At 42.6% G+C, this 22,356-nt stretch overlaps 1 protein-coding gene and 1 pseudogene across 4 annotated transcripts in view; one reads left to right on the top strand and one right to left on the bottom strand.

The window, feature by feature from the left end:
- Nucleotides 1-3,926: 3,926 nt before the first annotated feature.
- The window catches only part of Dnajc5 (DnaJ heat shock protein family (Hsp40) member C5), a 34,166-nt gene continuing 15,736 nt past the window's right edge, over nucleotides 3,927-22,356 (bottom strand). For 2 of the 4 annotated variants that reach the window (XM_028774058.1, XM_028774059.1), the window contains 4 exons: nucleotides 10,849-10,966; nucleotides 9,721-9,934; nucleotides 8,647-8,818; nucleotides 3,927-8,216 (listed from right to left, as the gene is read on the bottom strand). In XM_028774058.1, the coding sequence (XP_028629891.1) occupies nucleotides 8,113-8,216; nucleotides 8,647-8,818; nucleotides 9,721-9,934; nucleotides 10,849-10,955 (597 nt within the window). In that variant the 5' untranslated portion in view covers nucleotides 10,956-10,966 and the 3' untranslated portion in view covers nucleotides 3,927-8,112. Of the gene's footprint in view, nucleotides 8,217-8,487; nucleotides 8,563-8,646; nucleotides 8,819-9,720; nucleotides 9,935-10,848; nucleotides 10,967-22,356 lie in introns of all 4 variants that reach the window. The other 2 variants (XR_003712265.1, XR_003712266.1) reach the window with 2 other exon arrangements.
- On the top strand, nucleotides 21,117-21,593 carry LOC114626597 (annotated as a pseudogene).

Raw genomic sequence — 22,356 nt, 5'->3', positions numbered from 1 at the left:
AAGGGAGGTAACTACTTGACAGAGCACTTGGGTGCCAATAGTCAAAGGATGGTCTTCAGAACTCACCCCTTGTAATCCCATCCCAAGGGCAACTTTGCATCAGAAACTTGTAAAATTCTGGGTGGCTAATTTCCTTTGTTTTTATTTTTTCGAGACAGGTCTTTGTATATTCTTGGCTGTCCTGGAATTTGTCCTCTATACCTATTTGTGCTGAACAACGGGGTACAACATCACCACTGCCCAGAATGTTTGTTCATTTTGATACAGGGTCTCACTGCATAGACCAGCCTGGCTCAAATTCACAGTGACCTGATTGCCTCCACTTCCTAACTGCTAGGATTAAAGGTATGCACAAATATACCTCTGGCTTAAGGGCCAGCTGTTATTAAATCATATTCTGTTACCTGGGCAGAAGAGGAAATGAATGAGCCTGGCCTAGGTAAATCCATCCAGGCAGATTTGTGAACCAGCGAAGATGAATGAAAAAGACTGCAAGTGATTTAGTACAGCATAGCAATATCTATGTAGTAACAAAAAACACTTGTAACCTATGAAAAAACTCTGCCATCAAGATATCTAATTTCTTCTTGCTGCTTCTTTGAGCATGACTACTTAACAAACCTCAACCAACAACAACCAAAAATCCTCCACCTCTCCAGGCACTAATATTTATATGCCCTCTGAAAAGCTCCCAGAATTCCAAATGTCACACAATTGCAGAAGCTATATTTGCAGCAGGCAAAACCATGCTTCTGCCAGAGCATGAGGCAAATCACAGTCAGCTGCTGTGGACAATCTGAAGCAGCCCCATATACCACACCTGGGATTAAAATGAACACATTTGGGCTGGAGAGATGGCTCAACAGCAAAGAGCACTGACTGTTCTTTCAGAGGTCCTGAGTTCAATTCCAAGCAACCACATGGTGGCTCACAACCATCTGAAATGGGGATCTGATGCCCTCTTCTGGTATGTCTGAAGACAGCGAGTGTCTTTTATGTATGTCACATACATAAAATAAATTTTAAAAAATGAACACATTCGGGGCTGGTGAGATGGCTCAGCGGTTAAGAGCACTGACTGCTCTTCTAGAGGTCATGAGTTCAAATCCCAGCAACCACATGGTGGCTCACAACCATCTGCAATGAGACCTGATGCCCTCATATGGGTGTCTGAAGACAGCGACAGTGTACTTACAAATAATAAATAAATAAATCTTTAAAAAAAAAATGAACACATTCTTGTAATTTATATTTCTGTGTTTCTATGGAGCCAACATTAGCAAACAAGGCACCAAGAAGAGAACAACTGTATAGACATACCAGGGGTCACTTCAGGGAGAACACAAATAGGGTTTCAGTGTCTCATTTTATTCCTTTATGGGAAATCTGAACCAAATTGCTTAGTTTTCAGTCTGAAGGAGAGTTCTAAGGTGTTTATTCTCTTAGAGTGTTTTTTTTTTTTTTACCCCAAAACATTTGTTTATTGAAGTCTCTAATCTTAAGTTCATGTATATGCTTTTGAAACAGGGTTGTTATATAACATTGGCTGGCCTGGAACATGCTATGTAAACCAGACTGGGTGCTCAAACTGGCAGCAATCTTCCTGCCTCTTTCCTTTGAGTGCTAGAATTATAGGTATGCACCACCATGTACAGCTTTTTCAAAACAAAGATTAAGTTTCACAGGACTATATAGCAAGGCCTTGTCTCTCAAAAAAACAAGCACATACTGGCTTCAACTAAATAGCCTTTCAAGACTTTTCTCAGGCTAGAAATGTAGCTCAATGGCTAAATGCCTGCCTAGTATATGTGAGACCCTAAATTCAATCTAGTACTACACACAGAAGTCAGGGGAGGGAGGAAAATCAATCTGTCTAGCCCCATGTTAAGGTGAAGGGTAAGAGGCTGAAGAAATGGCTCATCAGTCAAGGCACTGGCTGCTTCCAGAGATCAGGGTTTGATTCCCAGCATCTATTCAGTAGTTCACATTTTATAATTTCAGTCTCAGGAGAACCATCTCCTTCAGCCTCCACAGGCACCATAGGTACGTGGTATACATATGCATACAAGCAAAACACACATACACATACAAATTAAAAGACAAGACAGGTAGTGGTTGTGCACACCTTTAATCCCAGCATTCAAGAGGTAGAGGCAGGCAGATCTCTGCGTTGGAGGTCAGCATGGTGTACAAAGCAAGTTCCAGAACAGCCAGGGCTACACAGAGAAACTCTTTCTCAAAAACTTAATGGTTAGCCGGGCAGTGGTGACGCACGCCTTTAATCCCAGCACTTGGAAGGCAGAGGTAGGCGGATTTCTGAGTTCGAGGCCAGCCTGGTCTACAGAGTGAGTTCCAGGACAGCCAGAGCTACACAGAGAAACCCTGTCTCAAAAAAACAAAATACCAAACCAAACCAAACCAACAACAAAACCCTTAATGGTTAAGTTATTTATACAGTGAGTTCCAGGCCAGCCAGGGGTACAGAGTGAGGCAGAAAGGAAGGAAAAGAAAAAGAGTGATCAAGGACACAAAAGGTTCCATCTATCAGACAAGGTGCAGATCAGACAAGGAGGGACCTGGTCAGACCTGAGGGACTTCATGGTCAAGGTGTCTTCTTTCATTCTAATACAAGTGTCTGAGGCTCAACCTCAGGCTGGTACTGCTATAACTAGGCACCGTGTTCCAGCCCTAAGATCTTCAAAATGACACCCCAAGAACACATGGATTTTGTAGTAGCCCAGGACTGAATCCTCATTACAGTAGTGAGGGAAACACAGACACCAAACAGGACTTGAGAACTTGAACTGATCATCCTAGGTCACACCCGCTCTTACCCTGCCATCAGGAGTGCTTGCATGAGTGTGTAGAGAGCAACTCATGAATTCCCCCAGAAACCACATCTGGAGGGCCAGATAGTTAAGACACAGCAGGATGGATCCTACCAAGAAATGCTGGATCACAGATAAACTGGGCCAATAACAGCTAGGAGCTGTTCTTATACCAGCCATAATCACACACTCAGGAAGATTATATAGATCATATCTCTCAGAAATATAAATGGCCAGGACAAAAGGTAGACAGAGATAGAGCTACCTAGTCGAGACCAGTAGGGCTTATCCCTGTGTAAGAGCTGAGCTATCTAGATGCCCTCCACACTACGCATTTCTTTTAAGCTAATTCAGGACAGAGGCATGTTGTTAAGGTCTCACACTCAATCAACAGGTGCCACATATGCCAGAACCAGTTTCATATAGCCCCCAATATGTGGTGCCCCAGGTCTTGTTAACACTGAACTGGAAATGGGGCCTGCCCAAATACTCACTATGAAAAGGATGAGCAAGCAAGTATGAAGAACAGCAGGGAAGCTTCTAGAATCTACAAGTAGAAGTTAGAGATGTGTCAAGCCAGAAAGATGAAATAGCAGAACTAGTATTCATAATCCAGTGGCTTGGTTTGGCTGGTAAGACCAGAGGGCATAGGTATACCTGCTCTGGAGTAAAAACTGGAGCTGTGAGACAAGAATTCAACCACTAGGAGGCCAGACACACTGTGAGGGAGCCAGAGACTCCTAACTGCCCTTGGCTTAGACTAACAGGTCTGTCCATGTCCCACCTCCCTGAAGGTCTATATACCCTCGGCTGTCCTGGAACTTGCTATGAGACCAGCAGACCAGGCTGGCCTACAAGTCACAGAAATCCACTTGCCTTAGCAGGGATTAAAGGTGTAAGGGACTAACAGGTGCTTTCCATCATTCTGGTCATGAGACTCAGAAATGAGGTATTAGAACTGAGGGAGGGGTACTCACAGCTGGACCAGGAAATGAGGGTCAGCCCAAAAGGGACCCAGCAGGGGCCAACATCAGGTGCCATTTCAGTGCCAAATTCACAAATGGTATTTGGCAGGAAATCACTAATAAGACACTTATCTGGTCTGCAGTGAAAACATTTATTATACAACAGCTATCTTTATTTTAGGTCAACATTTAGACAGGTCACCATGCGGAACCACCATAGCTTTCAGCTTGGCCCCTGAAGGGACACCAGTCAGCCAGAACTGACAGAAGCTTGTACCCTGCTGTAAACAAGACTTTAGCAGTGGGTAAAAGTAGTACAGGCTTTACATGCACTTGCATTTAGCTCTTAGAAACTCTTACGTGAAAATTTCTTTCCCCAACTTAGTATTGAGACACTTTCCTAGAGAACATGTCAAAAGCACACCCTATGGGGCACTTGACCCAGGCCCTTCCTTCCTTAGCAACATAGAGATCCTAACCAGGCTATCCTTTACATGAACCTAGATTACTGATTTTTAACCGGTACTCATAAAACTGGTCTTAGTTTTCAAGAGAGAAAAGTTTCTAGTCATGTCCTAGACCCTCATATCCTTGAAGGTCAGGTGACCTTCACATGGTTCCCAGGGATATATTTGGTATGGTCATCCTTCTAGCCACATAAATAACTGAAGCCAATGCTGGCCAGGGCTTATGCGTTCAGGTCCATGTATGTATACAATAAACTTAGGGTTTCCTTTTGTGTTTTGCCAGGAGACCCTACCCCTGCCCAACGCTTCAAGAAATCACAGGCTGTTTTGGAGCTGACTTTTATTGTACTTGTTGCTTTGCCACCAAACAGAGGCATGACAGGCCTGCTGTGTGATATATACATATACACATATGTACACACACCGACACACACCACAACCCACACTCACAGCATGTGACAACACACACTATGCTTGTGAGGACAGTAAAGATGTAGATTTTGCCACTTCCATAGGAGGATAATTCAACCAAAATAAAAAGGAACAGGCCAGTGCTGGGACACATGGGTTCACAGCTCAAAATACTGGAAAAAAAGAGTACGATCAGTCACGGTTTACACTGTTCACAGCTGTAGCTCAATAAAAGGTGCACTGAAGGCCAAAGGAAGATGCTCATGGCCCACCAGTTCTCTGTACCACAGCACCTACACTCTCCAGGGACAGCTTGAACGATTAAGTCACTATCTCTGGAGACTGCAACACTGGCAGCTCCTTTGCACAAGGTTCACCTGTAATAGAAGCCATGGGTCAGCAGGACAATGGGTACTGACAGAGATACATCTGAGAAGAGACTGGCTTTATGATTCAGGAACAAATCCAGCAACTAACTTGGGAAAAAAAGCTTTCTAACCACAGTAAGCACTGGTTTCTTTTGTTTTTTTCTTAAGACAGGATTTCTTTGTGTGTAGTCCTGGCTGTCCTGGAACTAGTTCTGTAGACCAGGCTCACAGAGAGCCACCTGCCTCTGCCTCGCAAGTGCTGGGATTAAAGGTATTTGCCACCACCACCCAGCCTGGTTTTTCCCCATTGGGTGCTGGCTGTGTTAACCGAACATTAGAAGGGTAGGAAAGGCCATAAACATTGCACAAATCATCTAAAGTAATTTTAAAATACAGTCAAAAGGAAGACAAGGAAAGACATCACTGGGCACAAACAGAAATCTACACTCCAGCAGCCTTGATAGATGGGCCCCAAAGGGTCTCTCCCAACTACGTTCTGTAGGTCAGAAGTGGTCAGTGTCTGGTCCTGAAGGGGTATCCATTGCACAGGATGAACTTCCATGCACAGATTCCAGCACTCCCTTGACAACACACCACAGTACTATCTACATTGCTTCCCAGTATAGGAGTTAGGGGAGTGTTTATTATTTAATATTCATATTTGGACAGGAATAGTCAAGGCTGATCCTGAGACTCACCAGTTCTTAGCTTAGGGCAAATGAAATCAAGGAGACCTTAGATCAACATAGTAAAACCCTGCAAGGGAGTCTGTACAGGGACAGGTCAGGTAATTTACTGGCTGTGGCAATCACTATTATCACCTTGAACTGTTCTACATATGGAGGGTTTCAAGTTCAACATGATTTATTTAGCTTTACAAATTCCAAAAGACACTAGGCTCAAAACTTCTGTGCTCTCACCCTAACAGCACCACAAGTCCCAGTTCAGGACCTGGCTTACTAGGATGTGAAGGAAAGGGCCACAGAGCTAACATGCAGGAGGGATGTGCTACCCGATTGCAACTTATCATCTACAACTCTGGACCTGGTTCCTGGTCATTGTGAGAGAAGGACACCAAGACTAGTGTGCAGGGACCAATACCCCAGATTGCCCAGTAACTTCTCTTCTTCCTTTGTTCCAAATATGGGCCAAGCAATGGATTTCTCATTCTTCTTTTAGGTTGTTTTATTTGAGTCAGGGTCTTATTGTATAAGCCCAGACTGGTCTATAACTCAAGGTCCTTCTACCTCAGCCTCCCTAGTGCTGGGGCTATAGCCATGTCCTACTACATCTAGACATAGGTCTGATGTTTACAAATTACTTTTAACTGAGTATGTTAGTGAATATCCCTAAAATCCTTTAAAGAACGAAACTAACAAATCCATGGAAGGACCTTGAAACCAGCTTTTGGCTCATGTAGTTCTGTAGGGTCAACTGGGAACCCTGGAATCAGTGTCTCCCAGGACCTGGATGGGTTCGCTCATTCACTGCCAAGTTTGTCCTCACAATGCTGCCTCTTCTTGTAACTTCCTGACAACCTGATCTGGTCCCTGAAAGCCCTGGTGAGCTGGGGCCAGGAGGTAGACGGGGTGGACTTCAGAAACACATGATGGTTTGTCTGGGCCACTGAGCCACCACATGAGCCTTCTCCTTCTTCATCTGGACTGGAAATGCAGATGGGCAGCAGCAGTCAACGGGACGGTTCTGGAGGAACCTGCCTCATTGTAGTCTGGTACAACTATCTAGCTAACTGTAAAAGGGTAGGGTGGCTCCAAATCCCTGGTAACCACATTTTTCAACTCCACCCACCATAGTACCCTAGAACCAAGACTGGAATACTGACTGCAGAGAGGTTCGTTCACAAAGGAATTCTGTGGCCTGGAGCTGGCCTCCCAGGTTGAGTGACTACTACCAAAGCTTCCCTAGAAGCCAACCCTTCTGAGCCAGGAGCAATAGGGTCCAGCCACCTGCTCCAGGAACCCAACACTCCAGCTCTGCCAGAGGCATTGATGATGACAGGTGGAAGCGAAGGCAAGCGGGGTGGATGGAGCACTGGCAAGCACAGGGAGGAGGTTCTGGATCCTGGGCACTCAAACGCTTTATAAGCAGCTACATGCCACCCACAACTAGACTCAAGAGACTTTCTGACTATGACTAAGTGGCAGATGCTGCCATTTGTGGTTCTTAAAAGTCCAAAAAAGATTAAAAGGTTGGCTTGAAGGAATGTGGAAGATGACCCAGGAATGAGGGAAGGAGGCTGTGGCCCCGTCAATCCAGCTTTTGACCTGGAAAGGTGCAGAACAGAGACAAATGATTTCCCACACACCAGCAAGAGACATGCCTCCAATGATAGGATTTCAGTCCATAAGGCCAGGAGACCCAAGATAGTGACATTACAGAGTGTGCTCCCACTTTGAGAAGGGGCATACCTGCACTCTCCATAGCAGATCTAACAGGAAAACTGTCACGAGGCCGAGTGAGATGATGCAGAGACCCTATGAAAGCTTCCCAACACGAACACCGTGCAAACGACTGATGCTGGTGGTGCCTGGAAGACGGGGCCCAGTTCCCTCCTTTGCAGGTGAAATCAGAGCCCTGTCTGCAGCCTTGAGGATGAGATCAGAGCCATGGACTAGACCATATCACAGGACACAGAGGCCAACAAGGAGATGTAGCTCCAGGTGCTTACCTGACTCCTGTAAGCACAAGGAGACAGCTGAACTTTCACTGGACCCACTTGGGTGAAAATCCAAAAAAGCACTACCATCCAGTTAATTCAGCCCAGCTGTAGCACGTCCACAACACAGACACTGAACATAACCCATACATGCTATTAAAAAAAAGGATAAAACAGAAGAAGACCGTAGCTACACTGCTTTAAATACTGCATGCTACGCACTTCATGTATCAAGGATTGACAGATGGGTGGACTTAGAGGAGGTGGGAGTGGCCCTGACCAGTCACAACAGGTCAGGTTGACGGCTGCCTTCCCATCTCAGTGACTACAGTTCATGATTCTAAGGTTGCAGTGGCCAGATGCTGATTTATCCTCTAATCACAGCCTCTCCTGAATTTAGTTGAACCCGTCGGTGTGATAGCTGGGGTGGGAGTCAGCTGTCAGCTGGGTGGTCTCTGTGGCAGATGCTGGCTGTATGACGATCGGTGTGTCTGTAGCCTCTGAAAAGTAAGCAGACAACCTCATCGCACAAGGGCAGCAGCGGTACTGTGTGCCAGTTGACATGGTCCTTGCATCACATCATTCAGCCACCTGGACAGACACGCAGGGGAGAGGCTACTTGTTGACCTCCCCCAACACACTTTCCTCAGTGGTCTCAGGTAACACCAGCCCCCGGCCCTCCCCACCTGCCTGCCTCCCACCCCACCTTTGGTCCCTCAGATCTACGGCTACCAGTTCATGGGCAGGAACAGCTCCCTGCACCTGCTTTACCTCAAGTGTCCACGTTCACACCTCAACAGTCCCAGATGCCACCACAAACACTCTCGGCACAGTGTCAGTGCCCTCCTGTTTGACAAGACAGTTGACACCGTTCAGGGCCAGTGCTGGCTCCACCCCACACACTCACAAGGCCCTGGGCTGGGCACTCACCCCTTTCATCAGACTGCAGCTGTGCCTCCAAGTCTTCAGGGGATACGTAGAATTCTGTCTCTTCACCCTCAGGTGCCTTGGGCTTGCATTTCCCACAGCAGCAGTTAAAGCAACAGCACAAACAGCAGCAGCAGTAGCAGCAGGTGAGGAGGCCACAGACAACGAACAGCGCCTGGGAGAGAGAATACTGGCTGGCACTATGTGGCCTCAAGGAGAAGATAGGTCAAGAGCTGCAGTGTATACAACTAATGCTAAGGGTATCTTTCAGGAAAAGGCTGTAGCTAAGAGAGAATTTGCAGGGTGAAAAGGAAGCAGAAGCAATAAAAAGTAACTTGTAAAGATGGGACTGAGCACAAGTCATGAGCTTCTCCTGGTCTGACTACCTCTCTGAAACCAGGAAGTGTGACTTTCCCTTTTCTCTTCTATTTCTTTTTCATTCAAATGTTGGCTAAAGCCTAAGTATGTTTCCTCCTTTGAAGTCCAAAGTATGGTCCTCTGGACTTCCTTACTCTTTCTCTGAAGCCTCGCTCTCAGTGCAGCTTACCCTCCACACTGAACTCAAACGGCATGGTTCTCTCCTTTAGGTTCCACTTATAAATATCTCTAATGGACTTCCTTCTAAAATGATAAAGATTGAAGACTAACCAGTAAATGTCCCAAATCACAAAATATGGCTACCTATACCTAAGAACTACAGGATAGTTTACTCTGGCTTTGTATAAGGCTGACAGATGAGGGAAGAAAAAAAGGCTATTAAATAAATGATGTTAAGTCAAGAGTTTCTAAAGTAAGATTTTAAGTCTCCCATGCTAAAAAAAAGCACATCCACCCAAATCTCAATCTTTTAAAAAAGTTGGTACATGCATCAGAGACAATCATGTTAATGCAAAGGGTTCTGCTCCATGTATGCTGGGTGCTGTGCTTGTCATGAATAGGCCAGCGTAACAGCTGCAGAACACACAGAAGACAGCCCCAGGCCAGAAACCATGTCAAGGGATTGAAGGAACAGGACTTTCAATGTCTGATGCCCTACTATGAACTAGAATTTTCAATGCCTTCAGTGTGGCAGCTCACCTTGGCCCACCAGCTGGAGAGTACGAAGTAGGTGTTGACGTTCTCCTCCCCAAACTGCTCAGCCACATAGAGCCCCAGCGAACCATACTTGTCATAAATATTTCTTTTCGTGGCGTCTGTCAGGATGGCGTGGGCGTTGTTAATCTCCTTAAATTTGTCTGCAGCCTCTGGGTTATCAGGGTTCTTGTCAGGGTGATATTTCAGGGCCAGTTTCCTGTAACCAAAACCATTTCCTGGCTCTACCTTGGTCTTACACTTCTCATTTGTCCACCAGAATCCAGGGAAAGAGATACTTACCCATTACCATCTCATTTGTCAACTTTCCAGAGATCTGGTTCATCAGAGTCAAAAGAAGTCTCTAATTGCTTTAGGACAATCCTTTCTATTAGAAAACACCCACAAGGATGAGTCCTGAGGTACTAAGTATGGGTAGGGCACAGCTTATAGCACTCACTCCTGCCAACCCTTAGTGTCCTGGTATGTTAATTGCACATTTGAAAAATAAGGTGATTGCAGAGAAAAGTGTAATATTGATAATTTAGAACAACACAAGTAGAGGACCCCAGGAATATCTGAAGTGAAAATGCCCCACCTCCTTTCTGGGTTACTGTATGGTATTACACCTAAGAGATACATTCAAGTTCAGTCAAACAGCAATGAAAAAAAAAAAAAAAACCACCACTGTCTTAAAATACAGCAATTATCACTTTAAAGGCTCTGTCTATGCCCAGGGTTCAGATCTTGACCCTGTGGTCTGGGGAGAGCTGGCGATATCTTTAAGTGTGTTTCCTTTCTGCTGCTAGAGAACATCAGTGTACAGCTTTGCTGTTGTTTGAGAAAGGGTTGTTCTACATAATCCTGGCTGTTCTAGAATTCACTACTTAGACCAGGCTGGCCTCACTCACAGATATCCTTCTGTCTCTGCATCCCAAGGGCTAGGATAAAAGGTATTCGCCACCATGCATGGCCAGTGTAACAGTTTTAAGTCTGAGGATTAAACTATGAACGCAAGGATAAAATGCAACTGTTAAAGAGTCTGCCAAGAAAAATGTATGCCATGGTTCTTGTAAAATTATACAAGAAGTCATATGAGGATTTGTGTTCTTCCAGGCCAACACAGCTGCTTACCGATAGGACTTTTTAATGTCATCCGAGGTTGCATTCTTGTCCAGTCCAAGAACATGGTATAACGATTCCCCGGAAGTAGAGAGTGAGCGCTGCCTCTGGTCAGCCATGTTAGATTAGTCTACAAAAGAAGATAAAGGAAAATATGGAGAAAATGACAAAACCTAGGCCTGAGAGACGTGATAAGGGCACTGCTGTCATACTTGCCAAGTTAAACTTGACCCCCAAAACTCATATGGTAGGAGAGAAGAAGTAACTCCTAAAAGTTGACCCTGAGCTCCTCAAGTGTGCTGTGGTATGTGTCCCTTTTCCACCCCACAAGTAAATATGTGGGGGCTGGCGTCTATACTACATATAAAATGTTACAACTATTTAAATGGGGTTCAGAAAATAAAGTTTAAAGGAAAAAAAAGCAAAAAAGTATGCCTATAATCCCAGCTATGTGGGAGGCTGAGGCAAAAGGATCTCCAGTCAGAGATCAACCCTACACTCGCCCTCACCCACATTTAAAAAAAAAAAAAAAATCCTGTCTTAGAAAACCCACAAAAAACATAGAAATGGAAGGAAATAATAAAAAACATGAACAAAATGAATCAATCATGATGAAAATATTTCATGAACTTTTCAGAAGACCTTCAAGCAGCTGCAAAGCAAACTCTGAAAACCAGAATATATGTTTCAAAGTTACTTGGGCATTTTTATTTTCACTAAACACTTATTTAGCTGGAGTTATACATGGTTGTTAGCTACCCAACATGGATGCTGGGAATGCAACTCGGGTCCTCTCTGCAAGGGCAGTACAAACAACTACTGAGCCTTTTCTCCAGCCCCAACCTTATCCATCTTTTAATATAATCCCTTATTTGTAACCTTCAAAATATCTTTTCTGAGGCATCAAACTGAGACTACCTGTAATCCCTGAAACCAAGCTAATAGCTATAATCTGGTGCAAACCCATGCAGGCCCTGCGTTTGCTATTTCAGTTTGTGAGCATATGTCAGCTCTGCTTAGCTGATTCAGTCCATCATGGTCTCTTGGTGTCCTCCAGCCCCTCTAACTTTATAGTATTTCCTCCCTTCCTTCCTCAGGGTTGCCTTATCTCCGAGGAAGGGACCCACTGGAGACCTCCAATCTAGACTCTCTCACCACATAATGTGGGTCTCTGCATTTGCTCTGTCTGATAATGACTGGACAAGGCACCAATCTATGAGTATAGCAGAATATCCTTATGAACCATTTGCACACCTCCAAAAACAAGCAAACAAAAAGCAAACATGTATGCATTCATTCACTCACTCACTCACTCACTCATTTTTTTTGAAACAGGGTTTCTCTGTGCAGTCCTTGCAGCCTTGGACTGCCTTTGTAGACCAGGTTGGCCTCAAACTCAAAAGATCCACCTGCCTATCTCTGCCTCCTAAGTGTTGGGATTAAAGACAAGTACCACCACCATCTAGCTTAAATGAATAAAGCTTAAAGGAAGATAGCCCAGTGGTTAAAGAATGTTTACTACTTTTCCAGAGGACCCACGTACAATTCCTACCATCCATACTGGGCAGCTCATAGCTGCCTAGCTCCAGGTGGCCTCTCAGGACGACACCTGTACACACACACAGCATATTTACAGAGAGATATGTACATAAATGAAAATTTAAAAGAATTGTGGATTTAGCTTAATGGTAGACTATTATTAGCCTAGCATGTGTTCAATCTCTAGTGCTGCAAAACCAACCAAGCAACTAAAACTAAACAACCACCACATATGATTCCTTCTTACTCAACACTGCTATCCAGAGCAACTAGACAGGTAAAAGAAATAAAGTTCAAAAAAAGAAAAGGAAAAATGAAAGTTGTCCCTGTTTGCAGATATGATTTAAATCAAGAATTGATCCTTTCCCCTTCCATGTGGATCCTGAAAATCAAAATCAAGATGGTCATCAAGCCTGGTGGCAAATGTCTTTGCTCACTGAGCCATCTAGATGGCTTCAACATAATTTTATTTTTAAATTATTATTATTGGTTTTTTTTTTTTTTCCAAGACAGGGTTTCTCTGTGTATCCCTGGCTATCCTGGAATTCACTCTGTAGACCAAACTGGCCTGAGTGCCGGGACTAAAGGCATGTGCCACTACTAGTCAGTTCATAATTTTATATATAGCAAAATATTAAAATTAGACACAAAATCTATATTAATAAAAAAATCAGTAGCACTTTTATACATTAATAACAAACTTGATAAGGTAGTTTAAAAAAAAAAAAAACTAGTACAAAGCTTTGGGTCCAATCTCCAGCACCAAGGTGGGGGGTGGGGGTAGGGAACAGGACCAAAAAACAAAAAAAAAAACAAAAAACAAAAATCCAACCCAGGAACAAACTGAACCAGGAATGTAAATGATCTCTATAATGAAAATGATAAAACACAGATCACAGATGAAAGAAACTAAAGAGAATACATACATAAACATGGAAAAACGTCTGAAGTCCATGGATTGGAAAGATTGCAATCTCAAAAGCAAGTCATCATACAAATAGAAAAAAAAAAGCAATTCTAAATTCACACAGAATCACAGAAGACCCTGAGTAGCCAAAGCAACCTGAACAGAAAGACCAAACCTATCACATTATCCAACCAAAACACTACAAGTCAGGTGATGGTGATATACAACATCCAGGAGGATCTCTCAGTTTGAGACCAGCCTGGTCTATAAAGAGAAACACTGTCTCAAAAAACCAAAAACCAAACCACACAAACTCATAAAGCTAGGGTAACCAAAACAGCAACATAGGGGTTTATATAAAAATCAATACAGAGAACCACGAACAAATAGGGGACAGAAATACATCACACTGACTTTGGCAAAAGCAAAGTTTATTTTGGTTTAGTTTCAGAGGATACACTATTATGACCAGGAAGGCATGACAGTGGAGCATGAGGTAGCTAGTTACACACACTGTAGTGAGGAAGCAGTAGGCAAATGCTGACGCCCAGCTTTCTCCTTTTCAGTCTGAGACCCTAGCCTATGGGATGGTGCTAACTACATTTAGGAATACCTTCCCGTCTATAAATTAAACCTTTCAGCAACCCCAAAGATATATCCAGAAGTATGTTTCCATTGTGATTCTAAATCCAGAAAGCTGTCAATGAAGTTTAACCACTGAAGTTGTTAAAAAAAAAAACAACAAAAAAAACAAAAACAAAACAAAAAAACTAAAAAAAAAAAAAAAAAAAAAAAAAACGAAACAAAAACAGAAAAACAAACAAACAAATCTGTGCTAGGTAAACTGGATGTCAATTATATAGAAGAAAACCTATTTTCAAAATCCTAAAATCCACATTTTCTCACCATATAAAATAATAAGCCGGGCAGTGGTGGCACATGCCTTTAATCCCAGCACTTGGGAGGCAGAAGCAGGTGGATTTCTGAGTTTGAGGCCAGCCTGGTCTACAGAGTGAGTTCCAGGACAGCCAGGGCTACACAGAGAAACCCTGTCTCAAAAAATCAAAAAAACAAAAAAACCAAAAAAAAAAAAAATCACCTCAAAATAAATCAGACCTAAATATAAGGCCTATAATTAATAAACTACTAGAAGGCATAGAGAGATGGCTCAACGAGTAAAGTGCTTGTTGTGCAACATGAGGACCTGTGTTGAGATCTTCAGCAAAACAATTATCTCGGCACTGGGAGGTGAAAAGAGACGGACCCAGCACCTCAGCCAGCATCCAGTCTAGCCAAACAGCATCTCCAATAAGAGACTAATTCTCAAAAAATGAAGTGGACAACTGAAGAAGACATCCCAACATCAACCTTTGGTCTTTATATGTTTCTGCAAAGAGTGTGTGCATATACAACTACTAAGAAAACTCGCCAGGCAGTGGTGGTGCACACCTTTAATCCCAGCACTGGGAAGGCAGATCTCTGAGTTCACTGTCAACCCAGTTTACAGAGCAAGTACCGGAACAGCCAGGGCTACAGAGAAACCCTGTCTCAGAAAAGGAAAAAGAAGAAGAAAACACACGTGGAAACCCCTTCAGGCAACAGTAATATGTATAGACAATGGTTTTTTGATCAGACACCAAACACTGAAAGAAAAAAAAAAAAAAAGCCAAAGCCAAGTGTGCTGGCACATGCCTCTGATCCCCCCACTCATGAACTTGAGGCTGAGGCAGATCAATGAGACAGTGCAATGGGTTCCAGGGCAGCCAGGACCACACACACACACATACACACACACACACACATACACACACACACACACACACACACACACACACACACACACACACACACACACACACACAGTGAGATCCTATCTCAAAAGCAAGCAAACAAAACCCAAAAAGATTTTTACCAAATTAAGCAGTACACAACAAAGGAAACAATTGAATGAAGAGAATTCTTAATGAAGAGAATAGAACGTAGAAAATATCTGCAAATTATTCAGACAAAGTATATAGCTAGTGTGATGGAAACCTTTAATTCTAGCACTTGTGAGGCAGAGGCAGGCTTTGCTGAGTTCCAGGCCAGCCTGTTCCAGGAAAAAAAAAAAATCCAGAACAAAAAAGGAACTCAAGTAACTCAACAGCAAAAATTAACCTTTAAATTAAACAAATGATCTGAATAGATTTTTTTTTTTTTTGGTTTTTCAAGACAGGGTTTCTCTGTGTAGTCCTGGCTGTCCTGAACTCACTCTGTAGACCAGGCTGGCCTCGAACTCAGAAATCCGCCTGCCTCTGCCTCCCAAGTGCTGGGATTAAAGGCGTGCGCCACCACTGCCTGGTCTAGATTTTTTACTTATATATTTTGAAACTACATAACCTGGATGGCCTGAAACTTGCTTGGTAGACCCACCGTTTCCCACTTCTCCAAGTACTGGGTTAAAAGTATTCACCTCTACATCTAGTTTGAATAGATTTAGCACCTTTTATTTGTGTGTGTGCATTTGTGCACACTTCTGAGTTCATGAGTAGTAATTATAAACATTTATCAGCTTATTTTTATGTAACAGCCTATAAGGATACATAGATTCTTAGACTGGACTTGAGCCTATATACACTCCCCTCAATTTCCAGATGATGGAGCTTCAGTTATTAGCAGCTCCTGGGCCTTGGCACATCACTGCTCTTTGAGTAGGCCCTAAATTCTGAGGGGGAAAAAAACTGAACCTAGAATTCTATTACTAACCAAGTGTCAGGCAAAGGCAGGAGTTGGAGACAAGTACTGCCTTTGTACCATATAAAACCATCATTTGAGGAAGTACTTCAAGAAAATGAGGAAAGAAATCAAGACCAAAAGACACAACAGACTAAGAGTAAAGCATCTGAACCTGCTACAGGAAACAGGAGGCTGACAAAAGCCATGCCAACTCACCTGTAGCAGCACGAACCTCACAGGGTTAAATCTTTAGTACCACAAACAAATAACTACAAAAACGGGAGTGATACAAAGATACCATACTCAGGATGAATGAAAATTCTCAACAACAAAAACTACAATGTAAAAAAATTAGTAACTACATGGAAATGCTACAAATACAAGTTGGACATGAAACTCAAACTTCACTTCACAGAAGGATGCAGGCCACAGAGCAACCAAAGAAACAAACACCCCCTCTACATTCTGAGGATAACAATTAGTGTGAAGAACAGAAAGGAAAAAAGATTTTTAATGCTGAAGCAGGCCATAGTACTTCATGCCTATAAAACTGGTACCTGAAACCAATGCAAAAGGAGGAATACTGGCCTGTGAGAGGCATAGACTTTGTCACAAAACAAAACATAAAAAAGTAAAATAAATGAGGACAAAGCCTTGGTACCCAGTGAGACAAACCAGAAAACCCAACATTAACATAACTGGAGTCCAAGAGAAAATAAGGCCAACAAGACTTGGTTGAAAATAATGGCCCAGTAGGGGGAAATAGGCAGATGCATCTCTGTGAATTCAAGGGCAGCCTGGTCTATATCGTGACACCAAGCCAGACAGGGATACACAGATGAGAAACTGCAGCTTTATTTTTATGGATGAAGGTTTATTAGGGCTGATAGTTCACAGCTACAGTCCATCATTTCGGCAAAGTCACATGGGTAGGAGACTGAGGCAGCTATTCATATTACAAATGCAGACAGAGTCTATGCTAGGCTTTCTCCTTTTTAAGGTACAAGATAGGATCCCAGTCCTGAAAATGACACCTCCCTCAAGAAAACTAATCAGTATAATCTCTCACAGGCATGCCCAGAAGCTAAATAATCCCTCACAGGTGTGGCTCAAAGCTCAAAATTTAAAATTCAAGACATATAATGGCAGACTTACCATCTTTATCATTTCAATGATACAATACAGCAATGCTAATCACAGACACATTGCTATACAACAGCTATATTATAAATTCTTTTTTTTGGGAGGGAGGGGGGCAGGACATTGTGTCCCAAACCTTTATAATCCCAGCACTGGAGAGGCAGAAGGAGATATCTTTTTATGAGTTCCAGGCTAGTCAGGGATATACAGTGATACGTGATACCCTGTGGAAGGAAGGGAGGGAGGGAGGAAGCACAACCATTCAAAAAAAAAAAAAAAGAAAAGAAAAAAAAGAAATTCTTAAACCTTAAATTTATCAATGATGTCTTTTCCCCTAGTTTTCTTCAAGAAATCCTTCTAAAACAGCAGTTCTCAACCTGTGGGTCTCAACTTTTTGGGAGTCAACACTTTGGGTTCACCCAAGACTATCAGAAATCAGATACATTACAATTTGTAACAGTAGCAAACTGTTATGTTATGAAGCAACAACAAAAATAATTTTATGGTTTATGAGGAACTGGTTGCAGCAATAGGAAAGTTGAGAACCACTGTTTTAGAAGGAAAAAGAAAGAAACCACCTAGAGTGAGGATAAATTTTCAGTAATTTTTTTGGGGGGAGGACTACTTAATTACGGACGCATCCTTTGATCATTTTACTTAAATACTGTCTTTAAAAAATGGATAGTGGTGCATTCTTTTAATTCCAGTACTAAGGAGGCAAAGGCAGCTGGGTCTCTGTGAGTAAAAGGCCAACCAGGTCTACACAGAGTGAGTTCCAGGATAGCCACAGCTTAAGGTCAAAACTATTACTGTCCCATGGCAGGAGACAGAGGCCAACCCTATTTCCGAATGACATCTCAAGACCTGGAAGTGCACACAGATGATTCAACTTTCCCTAGAACCTTAAAGCCACTATGCCTTCCCCCTGACAAGTGAAGTCTTTCTGAATGAGGCTCCCTATTTTGCTCTACTTTCCGCCTCATCCTTTACTCAAAATATTCTGAAAATACAAAAAAATTATTTATGAGTAATAAATAAATAAATAATAAATAAAATTTTCTGTCTCCAAAAACTTGTTACAAACCCCACAAATTCTCATATTTTTATATGCATATTAAAACAATCCTTAAAGTTGTACATATTCATTATTTATTTGAGTATGCATTGTTAAGGTCAGAGGACAACTTGTGAGAGTTGGTTCTCTCTTTAGTTTTGGGGACCAAACTCTGGTCAACAGACTTGGTGGCATGTGCCTTTGCTTGCTGAAGTAAACTGCTGGATCCTGAACAATTGTGACTTTAAGTTTTTTCAAGACAAGGTTTCTGTGTGTACCCCTGGCTGCCCTGGAACTCACTCTGTAGACCAGGCTGACCTTAAGAGATCTGCTTGCCTCTGCCTCCTGAGTGTTGGACTAAAAAGGTATGTGTCATCACCTCTCAGCAAGCAATCATATTTTACTAAAAAAATTCTATCATGGATAACAAAGAGAGTGTGTAGAGAGAATCTCTTGTGTACTATGTGAAAGTACTTCCTGTCAATAAAGAGCTGATGGCCAATGAGCTGAGATACGATTTGAAGGTGGGACATTTGTCAGAGAGAGAGAAATTCTGGGAAAGAGGCAGGGCGGGAGATTTTGCCCTGGACTCAGAGGAGACAAATGAATGAAACTGAATGAGAGGTAATTAGTTGTGTGGCAAATATAGACTACAATAAACTGGTTCTATAAAGTTACAAGCTAGTCGGGGAAAGAGCCAAGTGCTTATGGTCTAGGTATTTATTCATAAATAATTTAAGTCTCAGAGTTGTTATTCTGGGAAGAGGATGGGTAGAAAAGCTTGTGGATACATTTGATGTACCATATGTGAGGCATAGAATCTAAGCTTAGAAAAGTCCCAGGAGAGGCGTATCCCCTGGAAGAAAGCAGGTTACTAGCTCTGTTCCTTTAGGAGATAGTCAGCCAGCTACTGGGTAGCAAAAGCAGTTCATAGGCGCAGCTTCTTGACCAGAGCAACTACAGGGCCCAGGAAGCCTTACCCTACCAAGGCCACAAAAGAGACACTGGGAGCCGGGGCTGCATAGACCAGCTCCCAGCTGCTCAGGCTCAGCTCTCAGAAGTAGCAACATGCTGTGGTCTAGAGTAGGCAGAAATCAGAAAGCAGGCCCAGCCCCCGTAGGACCATGAAAGCTTACCCAATGAAGAGTGGAGCCAGGAACTAGCAGTCTGCTGGAAAGAGCTGAGGGGGCAGAAGCCAACTACAGAAGCCTACAACCTTGTAGGTCCAACAACTTCCCAGAGCAGGGGAGGAGTTGGGCATTTGGTGAGATGCAGCTCCCAGTTAAACCCCACAAACATGAGACTAGGTTGAGGCCAGCTACAGTGGAAACATTTCTTCCTGGTGAGAGAAAGGGCAGGAGTGGGGCTAGTCACAGCAAGGGAAGTGGGAGCCAGACACAGATTGAGAGAATACAAGAAATCCAAGCACAGATAAACCTCGGATCAGGTAAAAAAAAAAAAAAAAAGAAAAAAAGAAATGTTTAAAATTATGCTTTAAAGGTAAGAGGCTGAGTATAAAAATTCATAGGCAGATATAATTTAAAATTGACAAATTTAGAGAAATAAGACACATAAAGATGAAAAGCACAATAACAGAGATTCTGGATATACTGCCATTTTAAATGACTTAAAGATAGAAACAAAAGAGAGATAAATTATCTAAGGAAAAAAATTACAAATTATGATTATTATCATGCTGGCAATCTTCATCTTGGTAATCATAGTGACTTTCTGAGCCTTCTCAAAGAAAAGGGCTTTAGAAACACAAGGAAAAGAAAATAATTAAAAGTGGAGACAGGGGGGGCTGGAGAGATGGCTCAGTGGTTAAGAGCACTGACTGTACTTCCAGAGGTCCTGAGTTCAAATCCCAGCAACCACATGGTGGCTCACAACCATCTGTAATGAGATCTGATGCCCTCTTCTGATGTGTCTGAAGACAGCTACAGTGTATTCATAAATAATAATAAATAAATAAATCTTAAAAAAAAAAAGTGGAGACAGGACTTAGAATGAAAATTTTAAAAACTTATAAATAAAAATCAGCAAAATACTAAGATAGTAGAGATACAAGGAAAAGAGAAATATGAAAAATGGGGACAGGTCTAAGAGAAATTAGAAAAAAATTGTAAATAAAAATGGGGAATAAACTAAGATAAGAGACAGAATAAGGCCAGAGTCTACTGCACTATCATATAATGAAAATCAGAAAAGTCACCCAAATGTTGTTAGAAAACCAACCTTAGCTTATCCAGTTAGGTGTATAAGTGCCAATAGACAGTGGCCATGCTCAAGAATATGAGTGGCACCTCATAGATGTTCTGGATTTGAAAAAGATTAAAAGAAAGTGCCACCAATTACAGAATGCATTCATTGCTTCTGAAACAGGCATTAAATTCTCGGGCGACTCAAAATAGAATTATCCCCAAAGACTGTAAAGGTATAATAAGAGCAATGCTAGAACCTGGTCCACAATTACAATGGCATTCATGGTGGAGAGAAGAGGCTAATTTAGCGCTAGAACAGAGAAACAGGGCCAGAGGTATCAATATTTCTCAAGATCAGCTACTTGGTGAAGGGACATATGCTGAGGTACACATAAGTTATGTATGGGGGAGCAGCCTTGCCACTATGTCACATGGCAGTTTTAAGTGCTTGAGACAAGGATGAAGAAACAAGAAAAGGACTTGAACTGTTTACTCAGATTATGCAAGGTCCAAAAGAAACATTCAATGACTTTTTACAAAGATTGACTTCAGCTATAGATAGAAGGGTATCTTATCCACAAGCAAGAAAAATACTGATTGAATGTTTAACTTTCAAAAATGCTAATGCTGAATGCAAAAAGGTGACCAGGCCATTAAAGGAAAGATCAGCATCAAGAAATTAATGGATTAGAAATACAGTTGAGCTTTTTCGGTGGCAGCTCCGCGCAGTGAGCACCTCGTGTTCGTCCTTGTTAGCAATGCTGTCCAAGGGTCCACTGCAGTCCGTGCAGGTCTTCGGACACAAAAGACAGCCACAGCTGTGGCCCACTGCAAACGAGGAAATGGGCTCATCAAGGTGAATGGATGTCCCCTGGAGATGATCAAGTCGCGCACCCCGCAGTACAAGTTGCTGGAGCCTGTTCTGCTTCTGGGCAAGGAGAGGTTTGCTGGTGTGGATATCTGGGTCCGCGTGAAGGGTGGTGGTCATGTGGCCCAGATTTATGCTATCCGACAGTCCATCTCAAAAGCCCTGGTGGCTTATTACCAGAAATATGTGGATGAAGACTCTAAGAAGGAGATCAAAGACATCCTCATCCAGTATGATCGGACCCTGCTAGTAGCTGACCCCAGTTGCTTCGAATCCAAAAAGTTTGGAGGTCCTGGTGCCCGTGCCTGATACCAGAAATCCTACCGATAAGCCCGTCTCAAGGATCAGGGTTTAACTTTGTAATAAACATCCTAGGATTTAAAAAAAAAAAAAAAGAAAAAAAAAAAAAAGAAAAAAAGAAATACAGTTGAGCCGGGCAGTGGTGGCACACGCCTTTAATCCCAGCACTTGGGAGGCAGAGCCATACAGATTTCTGAGTTCGAGGCCAGCCTGGTCTACAGAATGAGTTCCAGGACAGCCAGGACTACAGAGAAACCCTGTCTCGAAAAACAAAACAAAACAAAACAAACAAAACAAAACAAACAAGAAAAAAGAAAAACAAAAAAAAAAAAAAAAAAAGAAAATGAACTGAGGCCGGGCGGTGGTGGTGCACGCCTGCAATCCCAGCACTTGGGAGGCAGAGGCAGGCGGATTTCTGAGTTCGAGGCCAGTCTGGCCTACAGAGTGAGTTCCAGGATAGCCAGGGCTCCAGAGAAACCCTGTCTCGAAAAACCGGAAAAAAAAAATACAGTTGATATTGGATCTCATTCATAGGATATGACTTCATTAGACATGATCAAAAAAGGTTTTGAAAGAAATCCAAAACACCAGATGTTTTAACTGTGGTAAGAAGGGTCATTTCAAAGGGATTGTAGGCAAGGTGTTCCTAGAAACAATATTTTTTTTCCCCTAGAGATTATTCAAAGGGAAGGCCTTAGCCTTCTGGTGTATGAGGAAAGTGTGGTGAAGGCCAACACTGGACTAATGAATGCAGATCAACAAGAGACAGACATTAGTTTGGTTATACAGTACA

This window comes from Grammomys surdaster, unplaced genomic scaffold (genome assembly GCF_004785775.1).
Source record: "Grammomys surdaster isolate TR1022 unplaced genomic scaffold, NIH_TR_1.0 238, whole genome shotgun sequence".
Lineage (NCBI taxonomy): Eukaryota > Metazoa > Chordata > Mammalia > Rodentia > Muridae > Grammomys > Grammomys surdaster.
The sequence above is the reverse complement of the archived record's forward strand: the minus strand, read 5'-3'. Positions and strand labels throughout refer to the sequence as shown.